Here is an 18,695-nt window from a genome sequence, read left to right on the forward strand (position 1 = left end):
AGTGCAGGAATCAGTCAGAAACAAGGACAAACCCTTACCCCAACACAAAATGTTTATCTCACCAAGCTCTTAAAAAGTATGAATTTAACATAGTAACAAACAGGAAAGACATAGGCATATGTAGTAAGCATTTATAACAAAACAAGATGTCATTATTTCAGTTAACTCACAAAAGTCTGTCAGCAGCTTAGTCCATAGAAGCCTTCACAAACTGGCTGCATTTTAGATCCTAAACCAACAAATGATAATTTAAAAATGTAATGCTTAACTAAGTTAATCTGACTGCTCTTTTTCACAGCATGCAAATCTTCTACCATAAATCTTCTCAGAAGTGATGGGGAAATAACAAGGTTTCACAGAGGGAATAATAAGCAGCATTTTGGCTTTATTCAGTTTTGGAAAACTTCATTGAATTTGAAGCTTATGCTAGCCATTTGAGGGCACTGTGGAACAAATTGCTGATTTCAGTTGGAAACCAGTTCTTTATTAAATTAAATGTAATTTTCATTAGAGATTGAAGAAATCCTTTTCCACATACTACTTAAGGTTTTGTCTTTTCATTCCCACTTTCTTCTCTCTATGAACATAGCTGGTGGATTTAGAAACAGGATTTAAAATTGTTAGCCTGCAAAATAAAACATGATGAGTCTAAACCAGGCCATTAACAATCCTGTTTTAAATATGAAAGCTTACATGCAATCCCTATGCTGTGAGGGAAAAACCTATTGTATCTGCAGCCTGTGCAGGTACAAAAATGTTTAACATAGGTTAAACAGTGTCATTTTTCCAACACTGATAACTCTGAATATATTGACGATGTAAATAGCTGGCACATGGATTGTTTTAATTGTGTCTCCTCCAGTTTCACAGTTTGTTTGACAAAAAATTTATAAGGCCTTGCATCGAAGCTAACTGTCTTAAAACAGGTAGTGTGATGAACTGCATTTAAATGAGATGATAAAATTATGTGTATTGAAAGCTTTGATGTTGCTCTGAAGGAGGAGGGGCCGTAGGTATTGGGAATATAAATTTTCTTCTTAAGGTATATGCTGGTTGAGGCATTTGCTTCTTTGTCCCTGAAGGGCTATCACGTCTGGCCACATCTTCATTAACTTGTGTAAGAATTGACAAAATATCTTCACCCCTACAGCCAGAAGGAGAGAAAAAAAATTTTTTAAAAAATTTATTTATTAGTGAGCAGAACTGAGCAAGCAGATGACAATTCACTTAACATCTCCCTGATCAGCTAGAAGATAAGAGTATAAACATGTAAAACACAAAAAAGAAAACACATACTTTTCTCCAAATTTCTCTTTTGTCCTTATTTGAGTCATATTAAAAACAAAAGACCTTTTCTTGCTCTGTCCTGCTTAATTCAACCAAAAAAGAAAAGTAGTGGAATAAAATATTTTAACCTCAATCACTCAATAAACTGGGCTATCTTAAAGATTACAGATGTGAGGTTTTGAGTGTTTTTTCACAATAAACTTCACATTCTACAGATTACATGTATGGTGCTAGCAGAGAGTTAATGTAAATTTATCAGTGTGAAATCATCACTTTAACTAATTCCATCCATCTTAGAACACGGGTGGGTGTTCCTAGATAAACTACCTTTGGAGAAGAAAAATTTAATCAGAGCACTAAGCCATTGCAATCAGAGCACTATTTACCTTGGTACCAACAATTGTAGCTTGCTGCAGAGGGCCTGAATATACCAAGAACCCTCTGCAATGTGCCGGAAAGAGACACATCCATCGACTGTGGCCATGCCTAGGAGGAAGTCAGCCTCTTCAGGAATGCTTTCAGAAAGAGAAACTCTCTCCTGCACAGAAAAGTCAGGAGTTGGTCCATCAGTGTCAACGTAGACAGGACGCTGTACCTCGTCACCCTGGCATGCTTGGATAAAGAAGAGTTTGGGTTTTGCAGCCAGCTGGGGACATTTTTTGGCAGTGAAGTGGGACATAAGCACGCGGATTGACACAAATCTGTCATCTGTCCCACAGATTGCTCCTGACTTTCCATGAGATAGAATACAACATATAAAACAGTTCCTGTCTTTGTGATCTTGCACTTGCTGCCAAGTTTTCATGAGATTTATAATCTCCCCAGACGTCAGATTTGTGCAAGTCCTCACATCCAGACCAAGCCATGTGAATACTCTCTCCAGCTGCTCTGTAAATAAATGAAAGATTAAAGGAAAATTCCAGGCAAGACAAAAACATTTTATGAAGTCACCATGCAAGCTAATCTGGGAGGGGGAAAGACCTTACACCCTGACACTTGTGCAGATTCATCCTCGTACTAGTACTAACTAAAGATTAACTGGAATAAAAAAAGATGGTATTAGCTCAAACACAGAGTTCCTGGATTTCTCTAGACAAGCTTACATTGTCATTGTAAGTGAGCATGCAAATGACACTTGAAAACACAAAGAATCTGCCCTTCCCCAGTTTCAGAAAAGATCTTTCAAAACCTTCCTCACATCATTATTTTCCAGTTGCGGTTTTGACTATTGAGAGTTTCATTCATAAGAGATATATAGAGGAAACAGAACAAAGTAAGAAGTATGCACAGAGTTACTTGATTACAGATTTTTGCATTGTATTAGGTAGAATGATGGTTTAATTTAGTTTCATTTTAGTTCTTTACTATAGCTGTAGATAAAGGATAAGTAAAAAGTGATTCTTAAAGTTATTCAAGAATAATCCAACAGAAAAAACCTGTGGTTTCTTGTCCTTTATCCTCTCCTCCCCCACAATACACAAATGACATAATTTAACACATATCAAACATTTCACTCTTTTATAATATTAACTAACCATAGACAATAAAATATAGGGCAATACTACATAATCAACTCACCTGGGGAAACAGAGATCCTCCAAAAATCTCATTTCAGTAACTTACCAGCATCTTTGCAAGAACCCTTCCTCTGAGAACTATTGAAGTTAACATTATTAATAATGAGACAAAATCCTCTGTGTGGTCCATCCATTTTGTAGCTTTTCATAGTCTGTAGAAAGGAGAAGAAAAAAGCTTACAGTTTCAATGAATTTATTTAACTTACTCATATTTCCTTAACATGTCCCAAAATTGGCATCCAGGAGTTAGAGGCAACTAAGACTGTGGGCTATTTTTGAACATCTGGAACTCAATGGTGCCTCCCTGTGTGAAAAAACATCAGAGAAACTCCAAGCACACTGCCACCATCCTATCAAACTGCAGAAGAAGGATTTAGCATCTGGGTTCTCATCTATATGCAAAAGGCAGGATTCAGCAGCCAAACTCTGCAATCTGAGTTGGTGGTGGGGACAGAAGATCCCAACAGCTTCCAAAACAGTATTTTAGCTTCGTGGCAGAGGGATCATACTGAAGCTATAGGAAGTTAGACATCTGAGTTGGCTTTTTTTGAGAACAGTAATAAATACCTGGAGTAGGTGATTCATACTGATCCACTGGAAAAGGATGCAAGCAGAACAGAAATCTCAGAAGTGCATAAACCTATCACACTACAAGGTTTTTGTTAAGATTTAAAATTACTTCCCACTTTTGAAAAAAAGAACCAAAAACATTTTTAAAGCTGAAAAGAACCAAAACTTCAAGTGCCATGTATTTAAGTCCAACCCTGGGTTGAAATAAAAAACTCCATTCACTGGAGTCCCTTCCTCTTCATTAGAGAGCAACACACACCTCCTTTTGTGCATTTTAGTAGGACAAAATGAAGACAGCACTCCAAGTTCCTTCAGCAGCTCTGCAGCAGTATGAACATCAGGTGATGAAAAGATGTTACAGCACAGAATTTCAAGAAATTAAATAACTATAAACAAATGGAACAATTTGCTCCTTCAATATCTATGGTCATCACAAAGAAAAGGCCAGAAGGAGAATTCAGTGCTGTGGTTCAAGAGTGGACATAAGGCCTCTAAGAAGGGATCTCACAAAAGAGATCTTTTCTCATGTATCAAGACCTCTGCAATAGCTTACGAAAAACTCTTGCCTCCTTTAAGTCCTTCTAACAAAGGCTTTGCATGTTGCCCCTTATGACTTCTAATTTCAAGATGCCTTGAGGCCTTTTCTAAACCAGATACAAAAAGTGAGACCTGTGAAGCTCCATTTGTCTCTGTGTCTTGCACATTCTACTGCCATATCCAAAATGTACAACTTGGACAAATGCAAAATGTTTTGCCTTTATCAGGAAGATAAGAACATGCACTGATGTGTGAGTAACTTCAGAGGTATTATGCCTATTTTGCCTACAACACACCTTTCAATATTGCTAAATTTCTGACCTCCGAGGTTAAAATATCCTTTGAAACATTTCAATTTATCAGTCACGTCAAGGAACTTGATGAGATATACAGATACCTCACAAGTCCTTGTATGATAAATGTCATTCAAGAGTGGATGAAAACCTCCCACCCCTAAGTATTGAAAAAGGATTTAAGAGATTGTCTCAAACCTTGGATTCATTTTCTACATTGCTGAATTCTCCACGCAGCTCCAGGTTTAGTTCAGAGAAGCCTTGTGTAAAATCAGCTGCCTTGTTATCTAGAAAAAACCCCAGCACAGATATTTATGAAGAGATGTCCAATATTTCTGGATGAAGCAAAAAGGAGTTTAGCTACAATATGTCACTTTTTGTATGTGAAATACTGTTTCACTGAAAGGAATAATTCCTCCATACAAGATAACATGGTCATGTTCAATAGATCTATTATTTTTGGTTATTTTTATTATATTTATTTTTGTGACAAAGGAAAGGCTTCTATTTGTATCAATATTGCAAAATAAAGATACCCATGGTACAAGGATAGATTCTCCCCAAGACATTCAAATTAATTTTTCATCTGGATATCAGCGTAGAAATTACCTGAATTTAAGAAGAATCTGAATTCTTACTAATGAAGTTGACTTTTTTTTTCCTGAATCCATAATAAATCTCTTTTTTTAAAATATAAACCCAGAAATCATCTGTATGCTCATAGCCCATGTATCAGACACACATGCACACACAGTTACTTACTCTTGCCAGGCTGTTAGCAGGCAACTGCTTTTATGTAGTGCACATTCACAAATCACAAAGTGCCTTTTACAGGATAGTTGTCATCATCCCAATACTATTACTGGGGAAATGGAGAAGTGAGACATAACTATAAGGAGATTTTCAGTTTCCCAGCCTGCTCTGTATGTGCTGGGCTGCTCTGTGTGGCCTCAGATATTCCAGCACATCCCTGTATTTCAGGGATTCAGCCAGGAAGTAATGCAGGCTAGGAATTATTACACCAGATTTATGCCACTCTAGCTCCCATTTCAGCGACACATATGACTTTAACTTCAGTTGCCCAGACCGATCTACTGCTTCCTGCATTTTAGCAAACCTATTCCTAGACTATGAATTTCTCACCTCTTCCCTTTTTGTAGCAGTCTATTGTCTCCAGGAGATCAGGTGAAACGGTCATACAGACATCCTCCAGTATCTTTACATTGTCTTTAGTTAAAAGGCCCTGCTTTTCCAATGAAGTCAGCAAATCCAAAGCAGACTGACAGCCAAAAGGAGAGAGTAAAATATAATTATTGTTCCTTAGAAATCAAAACTTGCCTCTCAGCCCTGTCTCAAACAATCACATTATTATCTGTTTTGCTCCTTACCAACAAGGACCAGTCAATTTTACATCACCATTAAAGCAGAAATGTTGCTTCATGGAAAGCCACTGGTTGTGTTTTTATTTGGTATGGTCTTGTTTAAACAGATTCACCCAAACCACATTAATGACTCGTGGCTTCATTGCTGTGAAACAGTGCCAATGACATGAATCTCCCTTGCATATGGCTCAAGCAGGGCAAAGATTTGATTTGTCACCTTTTTATACTCTGAAGCTAGACAGTGAACTGTCAGTGACTGACCTTGGTATGAGGGACCAAATTCTACTTTTGTCTGTCAACATCTTCCTTCTTGCTATCCCTATGAATACAACCAGCCTATTTGTATATTATGCTCTATTCTGCCAAACACTTCTCACAATTTTCCTTCTATTTCCCGCCTTCCTTCTTCCCTTCCCACCATGTACACATTTGGCTCACTCTTCACATACAAGAATTGTCCATCGCTTTGGAAGATAGCTTTGCAGGAGGAATATGATTTCCTTCAACATCTCACTGGTGATGTTCTCTGACAATTCATACAGCATCTGTCTGTAACAGAGATGCAGTGAGATAAAAGTGGAACAGAAGATGGTATAAAAACAAAAGGCAATTAAGAATTTAAAAATGGAAAGGAAAACAGTATGGCATAGATAGCAGTAACGGAGGGAAGAGAATTCCACTGCAAGCTTACCTGTATGGAGATATTCTTCCCTTCTCACTCAGACGTTCTTGTACTTTCTCCTTAGTGTAACCAAGTTTCTTGAGCAAGGAGTGACATCTAATTCTGTATAAGAGTTCAGCTAGCAGGAAAGTGTCTTCTGCATTCAGATAGTCTTGAGCCATAAGGAGCTTGAAGATGTCTGCTGCTGACTTCACATCTTCTAGTTTACTGAGGCAGAGCAAGTCAGTACAGAGAAATTTCAAAGCTGCTACATCTTCAGTCACCAGATTTTCACTAATAAGGAAAAGCTGCTGATGGAACTTCAAGCTGATATCATTCTCCATGTTGCTGGAACCAACAGCTGAAACAGCTTCTTTCTGTCTGAAAGCAGAAAGCAAACACTAGTTTGTGTATAATACTTCAATCTTCCATACAGCAATCCTTCTACTAAAATTTTACCCAATGGTTGTTTGGAAGCCCTGAATTACCTTTTAATAAATAAAGGTTTTAAATAAATTTGAAATTTACTTCCTTGTCTAAACACAGACCACAAAAAGACCAGATTTGGCAGAAGCTCTGAACAACCCAATCTATAACTGAAGTTAGCCCTGCTCTGAGCAAAAAACTGTGTTAGATGACCTCAAGGTCTGAATTTTCTTTTCTTTTGAACATCTTCCACATTCAGATCTTTGCTTCTTTCTGTTGTAATGGGGAAGAGTCTCTGCAGTAACTTATTACAACTATTAATGGCAGTAACTTATTACAACAATTAATGGAGACAGCACAGTGGTTCGTGAATATTCCTTGATCTGCAGTCCAAGAGCTTCTTGTTCTCTGGCTGTAGCAGGAAGGTGTTCCTCTGGTACAAGGCTGACACCCAAGCTGAAGCTGTGGAATCCACAGCCACTCCCAGCTGTAATTTGCTTCCAGGTTGTATTTAATATTTGGCATAGAAAAACCCTTATAAGCTTCCCTTAGAAGTAACTGGCAGTTAAAATGTAATAGCACTCAATGCTCAGTCTAAATAGGCTCTGCACGACCAACTCAGGTTTAATAGAGACAAATCTTACTCAGGTTTAATAGAGACTAATCAACCTTGCACTACACCAACTTCTTCCATGTAGCCTAGGCAGTTCTATTCTACCCGTGGAAGGTTCAATAGGTAAGAAGGTGCTTCAGTGCCACTGGCTGGTAGCTCTTCAATCTTTTGCTTAGAGCAGTTGGAAGCAAAGGTTTCTACATGAGGGAGCACAATCAGTGCAGGATCTGCTCGCTGCCCAGGCTTGGCCAGCACAGCCACCGCTGCATCGGGGCATCGACACAGAAAAGTAACCAATCCGCCTCTCTGATGTATGCTTTCAGATATCGCCTCAGAGAAGGAAAATCGTACTAAATAAGCAGGATAAGGATTGCAAATTTACCTTTTCTTTAAAGTTTTTAAACTGACTGGAGCACTGCCCCAAGGGTTTAAATATAACGCGAAGCCGGAGCGCCCGCAAATGCCGAGAGCTCAGCCCGCAGGCCACGTGGGGAGGAATATCCCGGAGGCCGCGCGCAGTCGGAAGCCAGCACACAAAAAGAGAGCGGGAGTTTGTTAGGCTCGGGAGATGGAGCTTTCCTTCGTTCCCTCTCCATTTCAGCCCCACATTTTGGTACCTCTTACACGAATTCCTGTCCCGATCCCTCTCCCGGCAGCTACCCGGGGCGGCGGCTCGCGGTCCCCTTCGCGGTCCCTTTCCCGGTCCCTTTTGCAGGTTGCCGCGGGCGGGGCAGGCGCGTCCAGTTCCCGCCCGAGGCAGGAGGCAGCGTCAGCAGCAGGGCGGAATGCGAGATCAGGTGGGTGCGAGGGAAGGAGAAGGGCCACGGTCGGGGAGCGGGGCGCGGCTGCCAGCGCCCGCCAGGGCTTTCACCACGAGCGGTGGCACCGCCCCGCCCCGCCGGGCAAGCCCCGGCCGCAGCCCGGCCGCCCGCGGCCTCGGGCCCGTGAGCTCGGGGAACGCTGCCAGGGACCGGGAAAGGCTTCAGGCAGCGCCTCGGTACGAAGTCTAAGTCGTGAGCCGTAATTCGCCTCGCTTTTGCTGCCAAGCCATTTTAAAACAGGCTACATCGCAAAAAGGCCTCAAACATTTTAGGCACATTACTCTAATTTTTGTTTCCCCGCTGGAAGGAAGCTTGAAGAGCAGTGCTTGTGGGAGAGGGCTGCAGTACCATTTGTATGTGGGCCTGTGTCCGCTGCAGTAAAGGCAGGAGGAGGAAGGTGGGCAGACTGCTCAGTGCAGGCTCCTCGGGGCCTTCAGCATCTCCGGGGTCACCTGTATCCCCCCACAACCTCGGGTCAGTGGAGACAGGATAGGAAGTGTCTCCTTGCTCATGCCAAAAGTTGTTGTCCAACACACCAAGAGCAGCTGAGTTACCTGCTGAAACTATAAGGCTTGCTGTCCTTTATTATGTCAGCTCATTTTTATAGAGCTGTAAACTATCACAGCCTAATTTAACAAGTTATAGAGGTCTGCAAGATAAACAGATCAAGAATTTCAGAGTTATTCTATGGTCTAGAGTGAGATAGGGACAATCAGTCTGACTGCATACAGAAATTTTATTCAGAATATCAGCATGAAACCCAGCATTTGTATCCAATTATAGTGTCTTATTTCTAATAAAGAAGCTGAAAAATAGACATTATTTAAACCAGCCACAGAAAAGCTGTCAAATAATTCAGTACAGGAGATTTAATTTAAATTGAATATACATCATCCACACAGACAGCAGCCTCTTCTCAGCAACACTGTTCTGCATGTCAGAAACTTAAAACTCTGGAAAGCAGAAAAGAATTCTCAGAAACTCCCATAAAAAGCTTCTCTGATTCAGGTACCTGTAATAGGAGCCAGTGTTACTTCTTATGCAGAGTTGAAAGGGGAGATCAGCCATACAACATACTCCATCTACAAGTGCTAGCACAGTAACATCCTCTTGAACATAACTTCTATTCTGGATAATGAGCTGACAACCACTGTAGTACACAAATATGTAACAGTGCAAAGTAAACTCAATTTATGGCTCAGCCACATCAGTGTAGGTGGCTGAGAAAAAAACATGCAACTCAAGTCAGGTACAAAACACCACTGAGTGTCTTGCCTCATGAGAACACCTTCCGAGCCACTTAAAGGCATCACTGTCCATATATAGAGCATATACAGAACTACAAGAAATTTTTTTCCAGTTATCAGAAATCAAAACCATAATTAAGTGCCAGAGCAGTGACTCTGACAGCCTTATTCCAGCCTCTGACAATGCAGGAGCAGCATAACTTGTTTTATCTCCTTCAATAATAGGTTCTGAAAACTAGACATTTTGGCAGTCCAAGACCATGAAATTTCACCAGCACGTCACTATCTATGCTCCTGTGCTAACACCCTAAACTCATGATGGATCCAAGATTCTCTTCCCCCTTTTCTTTTGGCTAAAGGATCATTTAACCTGAAATAATTTCACTAGCTGTAATACAGGGACAACTTGATGCAGTCCACACCCTGCATCCATTTCTAGACTCAAATTTTATGTGTGCACTACGGCAAGAAGAGACAGTCCCCATCATGTGTACAGAGGGACACAGAAACCTGGTAAGGGTTTTGGAGAAAAGGCCCTCTGAGGAGGGGTTGAGGTCACTTGGTTTGTTCAGCCTGGAGAAGAGGAGACTGAGGGGAGACCTCATTGCAGTCTTCAACATCCTCATGAGGGGAAGCAGAGGGGCAGAGGTATCAACTGCTTGTCTCTGGTGACCACTGACAGGACTTGAGAAATGAAACTGTGGCAGTGGAGGGTTAGGGTAGATTTTAGGAAGAGGTTCTTCATCCAGAGGGTGGCTGGGCACTGGAACAGGCTCCCCAGCGAAGTCGTCACAGAACCAACCCTGACAGAGCTCAAGAAGCTTTTGGACAACACTCTCAGGCACATGGTGGGATTCTTGGGGTATCCTATGCAGAGCCAGGAGTTGGTCTCAGTGACCCTGATGGGTCCCTTCTAACACAGCATATTCTAGGATTCTATTCTATAAGCTATGGGAGAAGCAATGGACAACTGCCATCACAGAAGTCCTGCACAAAGACTCACTATGCAACAGGTACAGGGAATCAGCCTGCCTGAATGCTACATCTGAAAGAGGTGTCAAGGCAATAAATACTGCTTAGATGTACAATTATAGATTGCGTATGGCTATGGTTTAAGAATCTACTGAGGATCAGTGTAAAAAATCAGTATCTGACATCCATGAATGCTGCACAATATATGTCTGTCCCCACAACTCTAGAGGGTTATAACCACTTCCAACCAAGCAACCTGTGGATATTCTCAGTTCAGTCAAAGAAAGAACAGAGACAACTTCTCCCAGGCTGAGCCTGGGAATCTTGGATGAGAGAATTCAAACAATTATTATCTCTCTTTCTGTTTATAGTTATGGTTCTTCACAGCGTGTTATTCATAGAGCATAGTGTGAGATGTTCCTACTTTGAGCCCAATCCGGTCCCACTTAGCAAGTGAGACTATAAAGTTCGCTACTTCTTGCTAATAAAGATTATTCTTGAGCCTTCTGAGCCACCTGAAAATGGGGATCTTTCTTTCTGTCCCTAACTCAACAGCGTCAGCAGCCACACACGAAGAGAGTCCCTTCCTTTTCCACTGAAAGGGTTGATTATATGAGCCTCTACTTTTCAAAACAGCATTTCTGCATAGTATCTTAATGAAAGCCACATGGACTTTACTTACCGTCTTGCAGTAAGGCAAAGAACATATATACTTCTTAACCCCCAAACCAAACTTGTCACAAAACTGTAAAAGCAGAATATATTCCACTGCTAATATTTTAAGTAAATAGTTGCATTTAGCATCACTCTAAACCCCGCAACCAACCAGCCCACAAAACATCAACCAACTCACCACATCATTAGTCTGTAAAGACAGCCACTATTATTCTTACTTCCTTTTTCCTGTTTTCTTCTCCTTCCAATATTAATATTGTATTTCTCCTCCAAATCGTCTTTCCCCTACTTGTTCTTCTCTTGATGCTCCCTACCATTTCCCTTCTTGTTCCTGCTTAAAATTTCCACACTTCTTTTCCTCATCTGCCTCCTCTTGGTTCCACTCTCCCTGCTTTTGGTTGTCTATAGGGTAGCAGAAGTGCTTTTCAAATGCAAAAGCTAGTAAAGGAAATTGGAAAGTGAAGTTAATCTGTGAAGAAGATCACATATATTAATATTACTTCACATATATTAATATTACTTAGATATATGTAATTTGGCATGACACCTTATTTCTACAACCACAGGAAACGTTTGTTTCACCATTTAGTTCATTTACCAGCCACCACAAGAAGTAACTTCTAAAATTCCACATCTGTCATTTTGTATCCTTCTCTTTTTCCATTAAAAATTTAAACAGAAACCAAGCAGAACACACCAGGACCTTGAATTATTTTCCTGCATAGGAGTATAAGGAGTAAAAATTAAATGTTTAAAGTGGCCTACTTTATTGTCACTAAGTTCAGTGACAATAAACTTCAATACAACCCATCCAGGTTACACTGTTATACAAGTAAGCTAGCTGAAGTTTAAGGCAGTTAACTTTTAGTTAGGCAACTGCTACACCGGAGAAAAATTTTTGTATTTAAGACAATTTTCCTTTTTTTTTTTCCACAAGAACAAGAGCTCTTGGCATATTCTTTTTCATAAGCAAAAGCAGTAAGGGTAGGTGTTTAACATAACCCAGTCTTAAAGGTCCATGGCTGCTACATACTACATTTAAATTGAAATATTTTGAAGTTATCTTTTTACAACTACGCCTGGTACAATGAGTGTGAATCATGTTTCAGCTTCCACAAGACATCTGCCAAAATCCCATATTTTTTAAACTGTGCGGCAGATTACTGTAATGTCCTGTCACATGTACACTCATTTTTGCATCAGCAGAAAACATACTTGGCCCAAACCATGGCAGACTGTCTCATTTATTAACACAGAACTCCTGTGAGCAGTAGACAGTTCTAATATTGCAATCTTTAATGCAGCAAACAGATGGAATCCAGATTACTGAAAAGACCATCTCTCTCTCCCTTCTGTTTTGCCAGTCTATAGAGGCATGCAAGCCACAACTTGTTAGCAGAGATCTGGCATTACTGGGTAGGCATGCTGAGACATTTGCCACTACTAGGTGCAGGAGAAAGTAATCAGTGTGTTTCAGTGGTTTGGGCTGGCTTATATTTGTTTAAGTATTAACTGCTAGGAGGTTATGTTGAAAACAACCAATGAAGCAATAAAAACACTTCTGCTTTTTCTTGGAAAACCCAACAGCTATACAGTTTAAATCTCTTTACACTCTGTTTACCTCAGGTATTCAGTAACAAGATATGCTACACTGCTATACAATAGCTACCATTCTCATCCAAGCTTTCAGAGACTACGATATTAAAATACAAAATCTAGTGTCTTAGCACATTAAAATGCTTGTAAATTCCTGTGTTTGGAAGCAACAGGCACTTTAGATACACATGAAATGCAATAAATGCATAAATAAAAGTATGCATTAATCTGTATGATAGCAAATGCTTCTTGTTAATAATTTTAGATATGTACTTTCTAACAGCAGTCAAGTGGGAAAAAAAGTTTCTTCCTCAGTGTATGCTGGAGCAGCAGTGAGTATTGTTGGCTTGGGTCAATGGTCATATTCCCATCATAAACTTTTTTGTTCAGTTCCATATGGATAGCCAATATACAGAGTTTCCTGCAGCAAAAAAAATCAAAAGCATTCCATTAGAGAATGAAGCAAGACACCATTTAAGAATTCACAAGAGAGAAGATAACATCAGACTTGGCATGGAGAAACTTTGCGATTTCAGTCTCTATTGCAGAGGCAAGACCTCTAACACACAAGGCTGCACATGCATTTTGAGCCAAACTCTTATGACCCAAATCATTGCTGTGATATTAATTATTCTAACATGATGATCTGTGATTTCACGACAAGGCTTTAGAGTTTGTAAAAAGGTACTAAATGTCAGCACTGCAACTACCTTGAATAACAGTTGTTAGTTCCCTGGTAGATCAGCTGTATAAATAAAACCTCTGTAGGTAAGTTACATATCCAAATGTATCTGACTTTTGTGCAGGTTCCTTTTGATCTCTTTAAACAGACAAACGTTTTCTGACAGTTTAAGTTCAAAATTACATATTGGCAATCAACTGGCTCTGTGAGCAAAGGGTTAATTAAATTTAGAGAAACTAGAAAATTCTTCCCTCTCTACTGCCTTTGTCCTAAACTTAAGCACTGACCATTTATATTTGCAAGCACAGCTCTTCTTCATGGTACATGGCAATCCTCAATTTAGCAGAAGCCTGTTTATCTTGGAGAAGGAAGATTTCCAATCCTGTCTAAAGCACTGACACACATTATCCAGGACAGGTTCTTCCCTTCTCACTCTGCAAACCCCAGTGCCATAACTGTAACTTTACACTGTAACATCAGAAACTTCACTCCTAATTTAGGGTACCTTTCTGCGCAACTGTGTGAGGACATTTGTCTTTTTGACTATGACACTGCAAGAAAACCAGATGGCTTGAAAGTTAAGGTTTCTCATTCTCCGTGAAAATAAGCTATCATCGAAAAAGGGTTATTTCTTTCCTCTTAGCTTAATTTACCTTTTATAAGGATTACGGAGTAGCTCAGCCAGACAACGCAGATAATATGAGGGTGAAGTTGGGGATTGTTCCAGTGTAGACACATCCACCTTGCAATGACTCCAAAAGATGTCTGCTGTATGGGGAATAGTGACTTTAGCTCTGATATTCTCAGCATTCCCATCGACTTCCAACAGACTGGTACATTCTTGCTCATTTTCTGGCACAACGTAGCTCTGAATAAAAAAAAGCTTCGGTTTTCCTAGGAGTCCAGGACATGAGTCTGCTGTAAAGTATTTCTTTATTTGTTCCAAAGGGAATCCAGAAAAGGTGTGGTCTGTACAGAAGATGCTCTGGGAGTTTCCACGGCTGACCAATATGCAAACGAAGCTGTCACAATTTTTGTGTTTCTGCCACCTTGCAACTTCAAGCAATGTTTGATTCATGGAGTTCATATTTAAATATCTGTGACAATGAACATCATAGCCTAAGCCTCTGAAGGTCTCTTCCAACACATCTGAAAGAAGCAAGATGTAATTAAACCAAGGCACACCAAGGCTCAAACTCAACTATAATGAATTGCAATATTTATACTGTTTTTCTATTGAAACTGAGTAATTTATTTTATCACAATAATTTAAAAAATCAGGAGTACTTGGTGTTGATCGCAGTACATTACATACTTATAGAGCTATATGCATGTTGTCTTTCCTGTGAGCTACATGTTTTATGACAGCAGAGACACTGTGTATCTGTTTCGTATTTTTACAGACACATGCTTTCCTTTAGAGCCAGTATTCCAAGCTCCTAAGACTTAAAATATAAGGCAAGAAAAAACACACTTGAAATGATGGAGAGTGATGTAAATGCCTTACACACATATGAAAGTTAAAGACAGCTGTCTTTGACTTCAAAAGTTTAACAAGCCTTAATTAGCAGGGGCTGTTTCAGAGGTAATGGCAGTAAAGCAGCTGTACTACAACACTTTTCTCCCCAAAAAGCCCATAGTGAACACAAGAAACAGAACTCAAAACTTTCCTCAGCAGAATAAACTGTAGATACAAACTCTACACTATAGTGAGGTGATAAAAAATAACTACAGTTTCATTCCAGTTCTGTTGGTTTGACTAAATTTTGTAAAATAATTCAAAAACTGTCCAGACATTTTAAATTTGAGAATAGAAAGATACAGCTCCCTTATTTTATGCAATTAAACATGCTCTCAAAATTCAGACTACTCAGTATCACTAAAGTCTAGCAGTGACACCTCAATGAAGCCCTCCATCAGTCGGGGGGTAGCAGCAGTACATGTACAAAATGAGAATTACAGCAGTGAGAATGCTTCTCCTGTAATGTCCTGATCTCACTGGCACATGCACATACACACACAAATACAAAACCTGGTGTCACCTTAGTCCCCACACACACTAACTGTCACATTTTAAAAGAACCAACTCAAAAACTTAGAGCTGACACCTTAGTTAACAATTAATCAGAAATTATACATGGCCTTGGATAAGCCTTGGATGCTTAAAGGCAAGACACACCACAGCATTACATGCTGCAGCCTGAGATCAGAAACTACCTATTTCTTCAACACTAGCCATCTGCCAACAAACCTCCACTGATTTTTCAGCATCTCCATTCTACATAAAACACTAGCCTTTTCTCCCCTCATTGTTTACAATGTAAGGATTAAAACTGATTTCCAAATGGAAAAGTCAAAAGCAGCTATTTACAAAACAGCAAATTTCAGTTTGAATTCTATAATCATTTGATAAATTCATGCTGTTTACACTGGGCATTATAAAGTGTTGTAATGCGTGATCCTACAGTATCTATTACTGGTTCCCCTTCCTGAGATTAACTCCTGGGACAGCTACAGATTCTAATGGATGCCACAGATACAATTTCTAATGTTTTTCCTGCCCTCTTCTTTTTCTTCAGTGTACTCAGACTTCAGAATAGTGTGGCACAACTACTTCTGCCTTTCTTGCAAACTCCTTTAAGCAATGCCCTGTCTCCTCTAATCTCACTAGCACCATAATGTACTTCAGTGCAAGTCTTGCCTTCTATCATGTTAAATGCTGACAATGTGACTTTAAACATCGGAGATACAGACTTCCTGTGTGTGAGCTCCACAACCACTGCCCTTCAATTACCTCAGCAATTCTAAGTTAGTTCATCTGCTGGACCACTGCATTTGAGAAAACCAAAAGACATGCCTGGAAAGCCTCTCCTTCCCCTACATCTCCCAGCTATTACAGAACTGGCTGCAAATACTTTCTTCATTTTTATTTTTAGCCTCACGTGTTACAGCGATTAGAGAGTGAGGAGTGTTTTTGATTGTGCAAAGATCTAATTCTAGGATTCTACAAAGGCAATCAGGAAACTCCCACATTTCAAGTCATGTCAGTGACAACACTGACAGCAGTGGTGACACTTTCAGTTTCACTGTGGTGACACTTTCAGCTAAACTGTGCAAGATAGAACAGAAGCCCAGGTGCATCATTAATAAAGGACCTCATGGCTATTCGAAATCTCTGGTGTCCAATATGATTGTACTTCAAATCCATAACAGTTTTGGTTTTGTTAACTGGTGGGAAACACTACCATCTCTGCCAATAACCTGCTGTATGACTGTATGACTGCTGTAAGCCTAAAGGGTCTGTTGGTTACTGAACATCCTTTTTGTCCATCCCAAAATTCAGTCTATCCTCTTCCAAGTTCTTTCACTCAGAGATTCTGCACCAAAAAAACCAAACGTTGTCTCCAATAATTAGGACAGTCGGCTTTAACCTGATATTGTCCCTTCCAAATCTTACTAGAATTGGTAGATTAAATGACTGGGACAACACTATCCTAATCTGACTGGTAAATGTACATTATATTCCTTATACTAAATTCTTCTAATTATCTAAGATTAACAAGGGACTGAAAATTCCAGAGACTTACCAGTGTCATTGCCAATACAATCTATTATCAGGCATATTCCTAAAGGTTGACTTTGCATTCTGTAGGAATCATCAGACATCTGAGAAATGTGAAAGGACAATTACAAAGTCAATACATCACTTTCTCAACTGTTACACCATATTATTTTCTCAAATGTTGTGGTATAGATACATTAAATAACATTCTGTTGTTTTCCACCAAGCAGCTAGCAGAAATCTGTCTACTGGTTTGTAATGTGTCTTATCTACACAACAAAAAATCAGGAGAAAGGGACTAGTGATTCTTTTCCCTCTATTTCTAGTATAGACTTAGTTTTTCTGTCCTTGTGTTATCCAATCTCATTACCATAAAGATTCCTAAACAGAAACTAAAACTGTATAAGCTTCATACTGCCAACACAATAAATGTAGAGAACTTTTGTGTTCCTCAGGTGTGCAAGCAAACACTGCTCATGAAAAAATGTATTTCCTTATTTAGTGGAACAACCTCCTTATTCCTAAATAATCCATAATGACTTTATCGCAATTCCTCTCCCCTCTGAAGAAAATTGATTAAAGCAAATCAATTTGCTACAGGTTGGTTCCTGGCCTACAGGAGAACTAGTGAAAAGAGCAGTCAGCCATCCTTATCATTAATACACAAAGCATGTCTGTCTTCTGCCTCAAGGGCAAGGGGTGAGGAGGGAATCAAGAACAAAATCTACTGCATGGAAAGAAGCTCTGTGATTTCTAGTGCATGTGGCAAGAGTCTGAACTTCAACAGGTTTTAACTTGGCCTCTTCTAATAAATGTACGAGTTCTGTGTGCACATCGTATATACATGCATTTTGCACACTGCTGCTTCCAGAGTAGCAGCAAATAATATATATTTAAAATATATTCTGCAAAACTAATTCACAGAACCTGTTTATGGCTGAGTATGTACCCATTGTTCTGTCTGCATACAAGTCAAGGAAATCTCAAAATGAAACACAAAGAAAACTAAGGAAAATACTCACAGAGATTATATTTATTTACATGCAAATATATACACAAGAATGTACCTTATGTGGCACTGATCCTGACTCCTCAATGGACATGTGAAGTTGTTCTGCTGCAGCTAAAACATACAGAAGTATCTCAGTATGTAAGTACCAGTGATATTTTTTTAATCACCAGATCAGTTATAAAGAGGAATGTAACAACTTCAGCAAAATTCTCACCCATCAAGACCTCTTAGTTTCTATGTATGCTACTGAAGTTTTAAAATCCCTATATTATTCACCTCTAAAATGTTATCTGGATTTCATTCTACATTGCTTTGGACTAGAAGAAACAATGAATCTCTTCTACACTGAAAGAATTCAGCCAACTAATTTTAAAAATTACCATATTTGAGAGGTATTTGGGGTTTCCAGAGAAAACACAATACACATGGAAATATTCAATGCACAACTTCCTGGCTGGCCTGGTGGGCAGTTCACTGCTGAACTGACACAAAAACTTCCTTCTCCAGAGCTAATGGGCAGAACTGCACTACACGGGACTCCAGAGCTGGCTAGCCAGTTTTATCCATGGTTTTACTAATAAAGCATTTATTCTGTTAAGAAGTTTTGACAGTGGAAGCTTACAATTTTTAAGAATGCTTTAAGATGCGGCAGCACAAGCAAAGAAAATACAAGACAAAACAGTAAGGCCAGGCTCAATTCTGAGAGGTATCAAACACTCTCTGCTCCTGATGATATTAACAGGATTAGCCATGAACACAACTATCAAACAGCAGTCCTTTTG

The 18,695-nt window shown here is 39.5% G+C and overlaps 2 protein-coding genes across 9 annotated transcripts in view; both read right to left on the reverse strand.

Annotated features, from left to right (window-relative positions):
- Positions 1-29: 29 nt before the first annotated feature.
- Positions 30-13,046, reverse strand: LOC121356473 (caspase-10-like). Of its 4 annotated transcripts, none has more exons than XM_041472934.1 (8): positions 12,931-13,046; positions 6,338-6,688; positions 6,096-6,195; positions 5,408-5,543; positions 4,463-4,551; positions 2,911-3,016; positions 1,674-2,175; positions 30-1,144 (listed from the first exon to the last, which is right to left on the reverse strand). In XM_041472934.1, the coding sequence occupies exons 2-8, from the start codon at positions 6,649-6,651 to the stop codon at positions 964-966; spliced, it is 1,428 nt and encodes a 475-aa protein (XP_041328868.1). In that variant the 5' UTR covers positions 6,652-6,688; positions 12,931-13,046; the 3' UTR covers positions 30-963. The 4 variants fall into 4 exon arrangements, with proteins under 4 accessions (XP_041328868.1, XP_041328866.1, XP_041328869.1 ...); XM_041472932.1 differs by lacking the exon at positions 12,931-13,046 and adding an exon at positions 11,240-11,375; XM_041472935.1 differs by lacking the exon at positions 12,931-13,046 and adding an exon at positions 7,971-8,322.
- CFLAR (CASP8 and FADD like apoptosis regulator) overlaps positions 8,890-18,695 on the reverse strand; it is a 17,129-nt gene continuing 7,323 nt past the window's right edge. For all 5 annotated transcript variants that reach the window (XM_041472929.1, XM_041472927.1, XM_041472926.1 and 2 more), the window contains 4 exons: positions 17,969-18,024; positions 16,927-17,005; positions 13,993-14,488; positions 8,890-13,078 (listed from right to left, as the gene is read on the reverse strand). In XM_041472929.1, coding sequence (XP_041328863.1) covers positions 12,934-13,078; positions 13,993-14,488; positions 16,927-17,005; positions 17,969-18,024 — 776 coding nt within the window. In that variant the 3' untranslated portion in view covers positions 8,890-12,933. The remainder of the gene's footprint in view (positions 13,079-13,992; positions 14,489-16,926; positions 17,006-17,968; positions 18,025-18,695) is intronic.

The sequence above is a fragment of the Pyrgilauda ruficollis genome, unplaced genomic scaffold (genome assembly GCF_017590135.1).
Source record: "Pyrgilauda ruficollis isolate IOZ18807 unplaced genomic scaffold, ASM1759013v1 scaffold3, whole genome shotgun sequence".
NCBI classification, from domain to species: domain Eukaryota; kingdom Metazoa; phylum Chordata; class Aves; order Passeriformes; family Passeridae; genus Pyrgilauda; species Pyrgilauda ruficollis.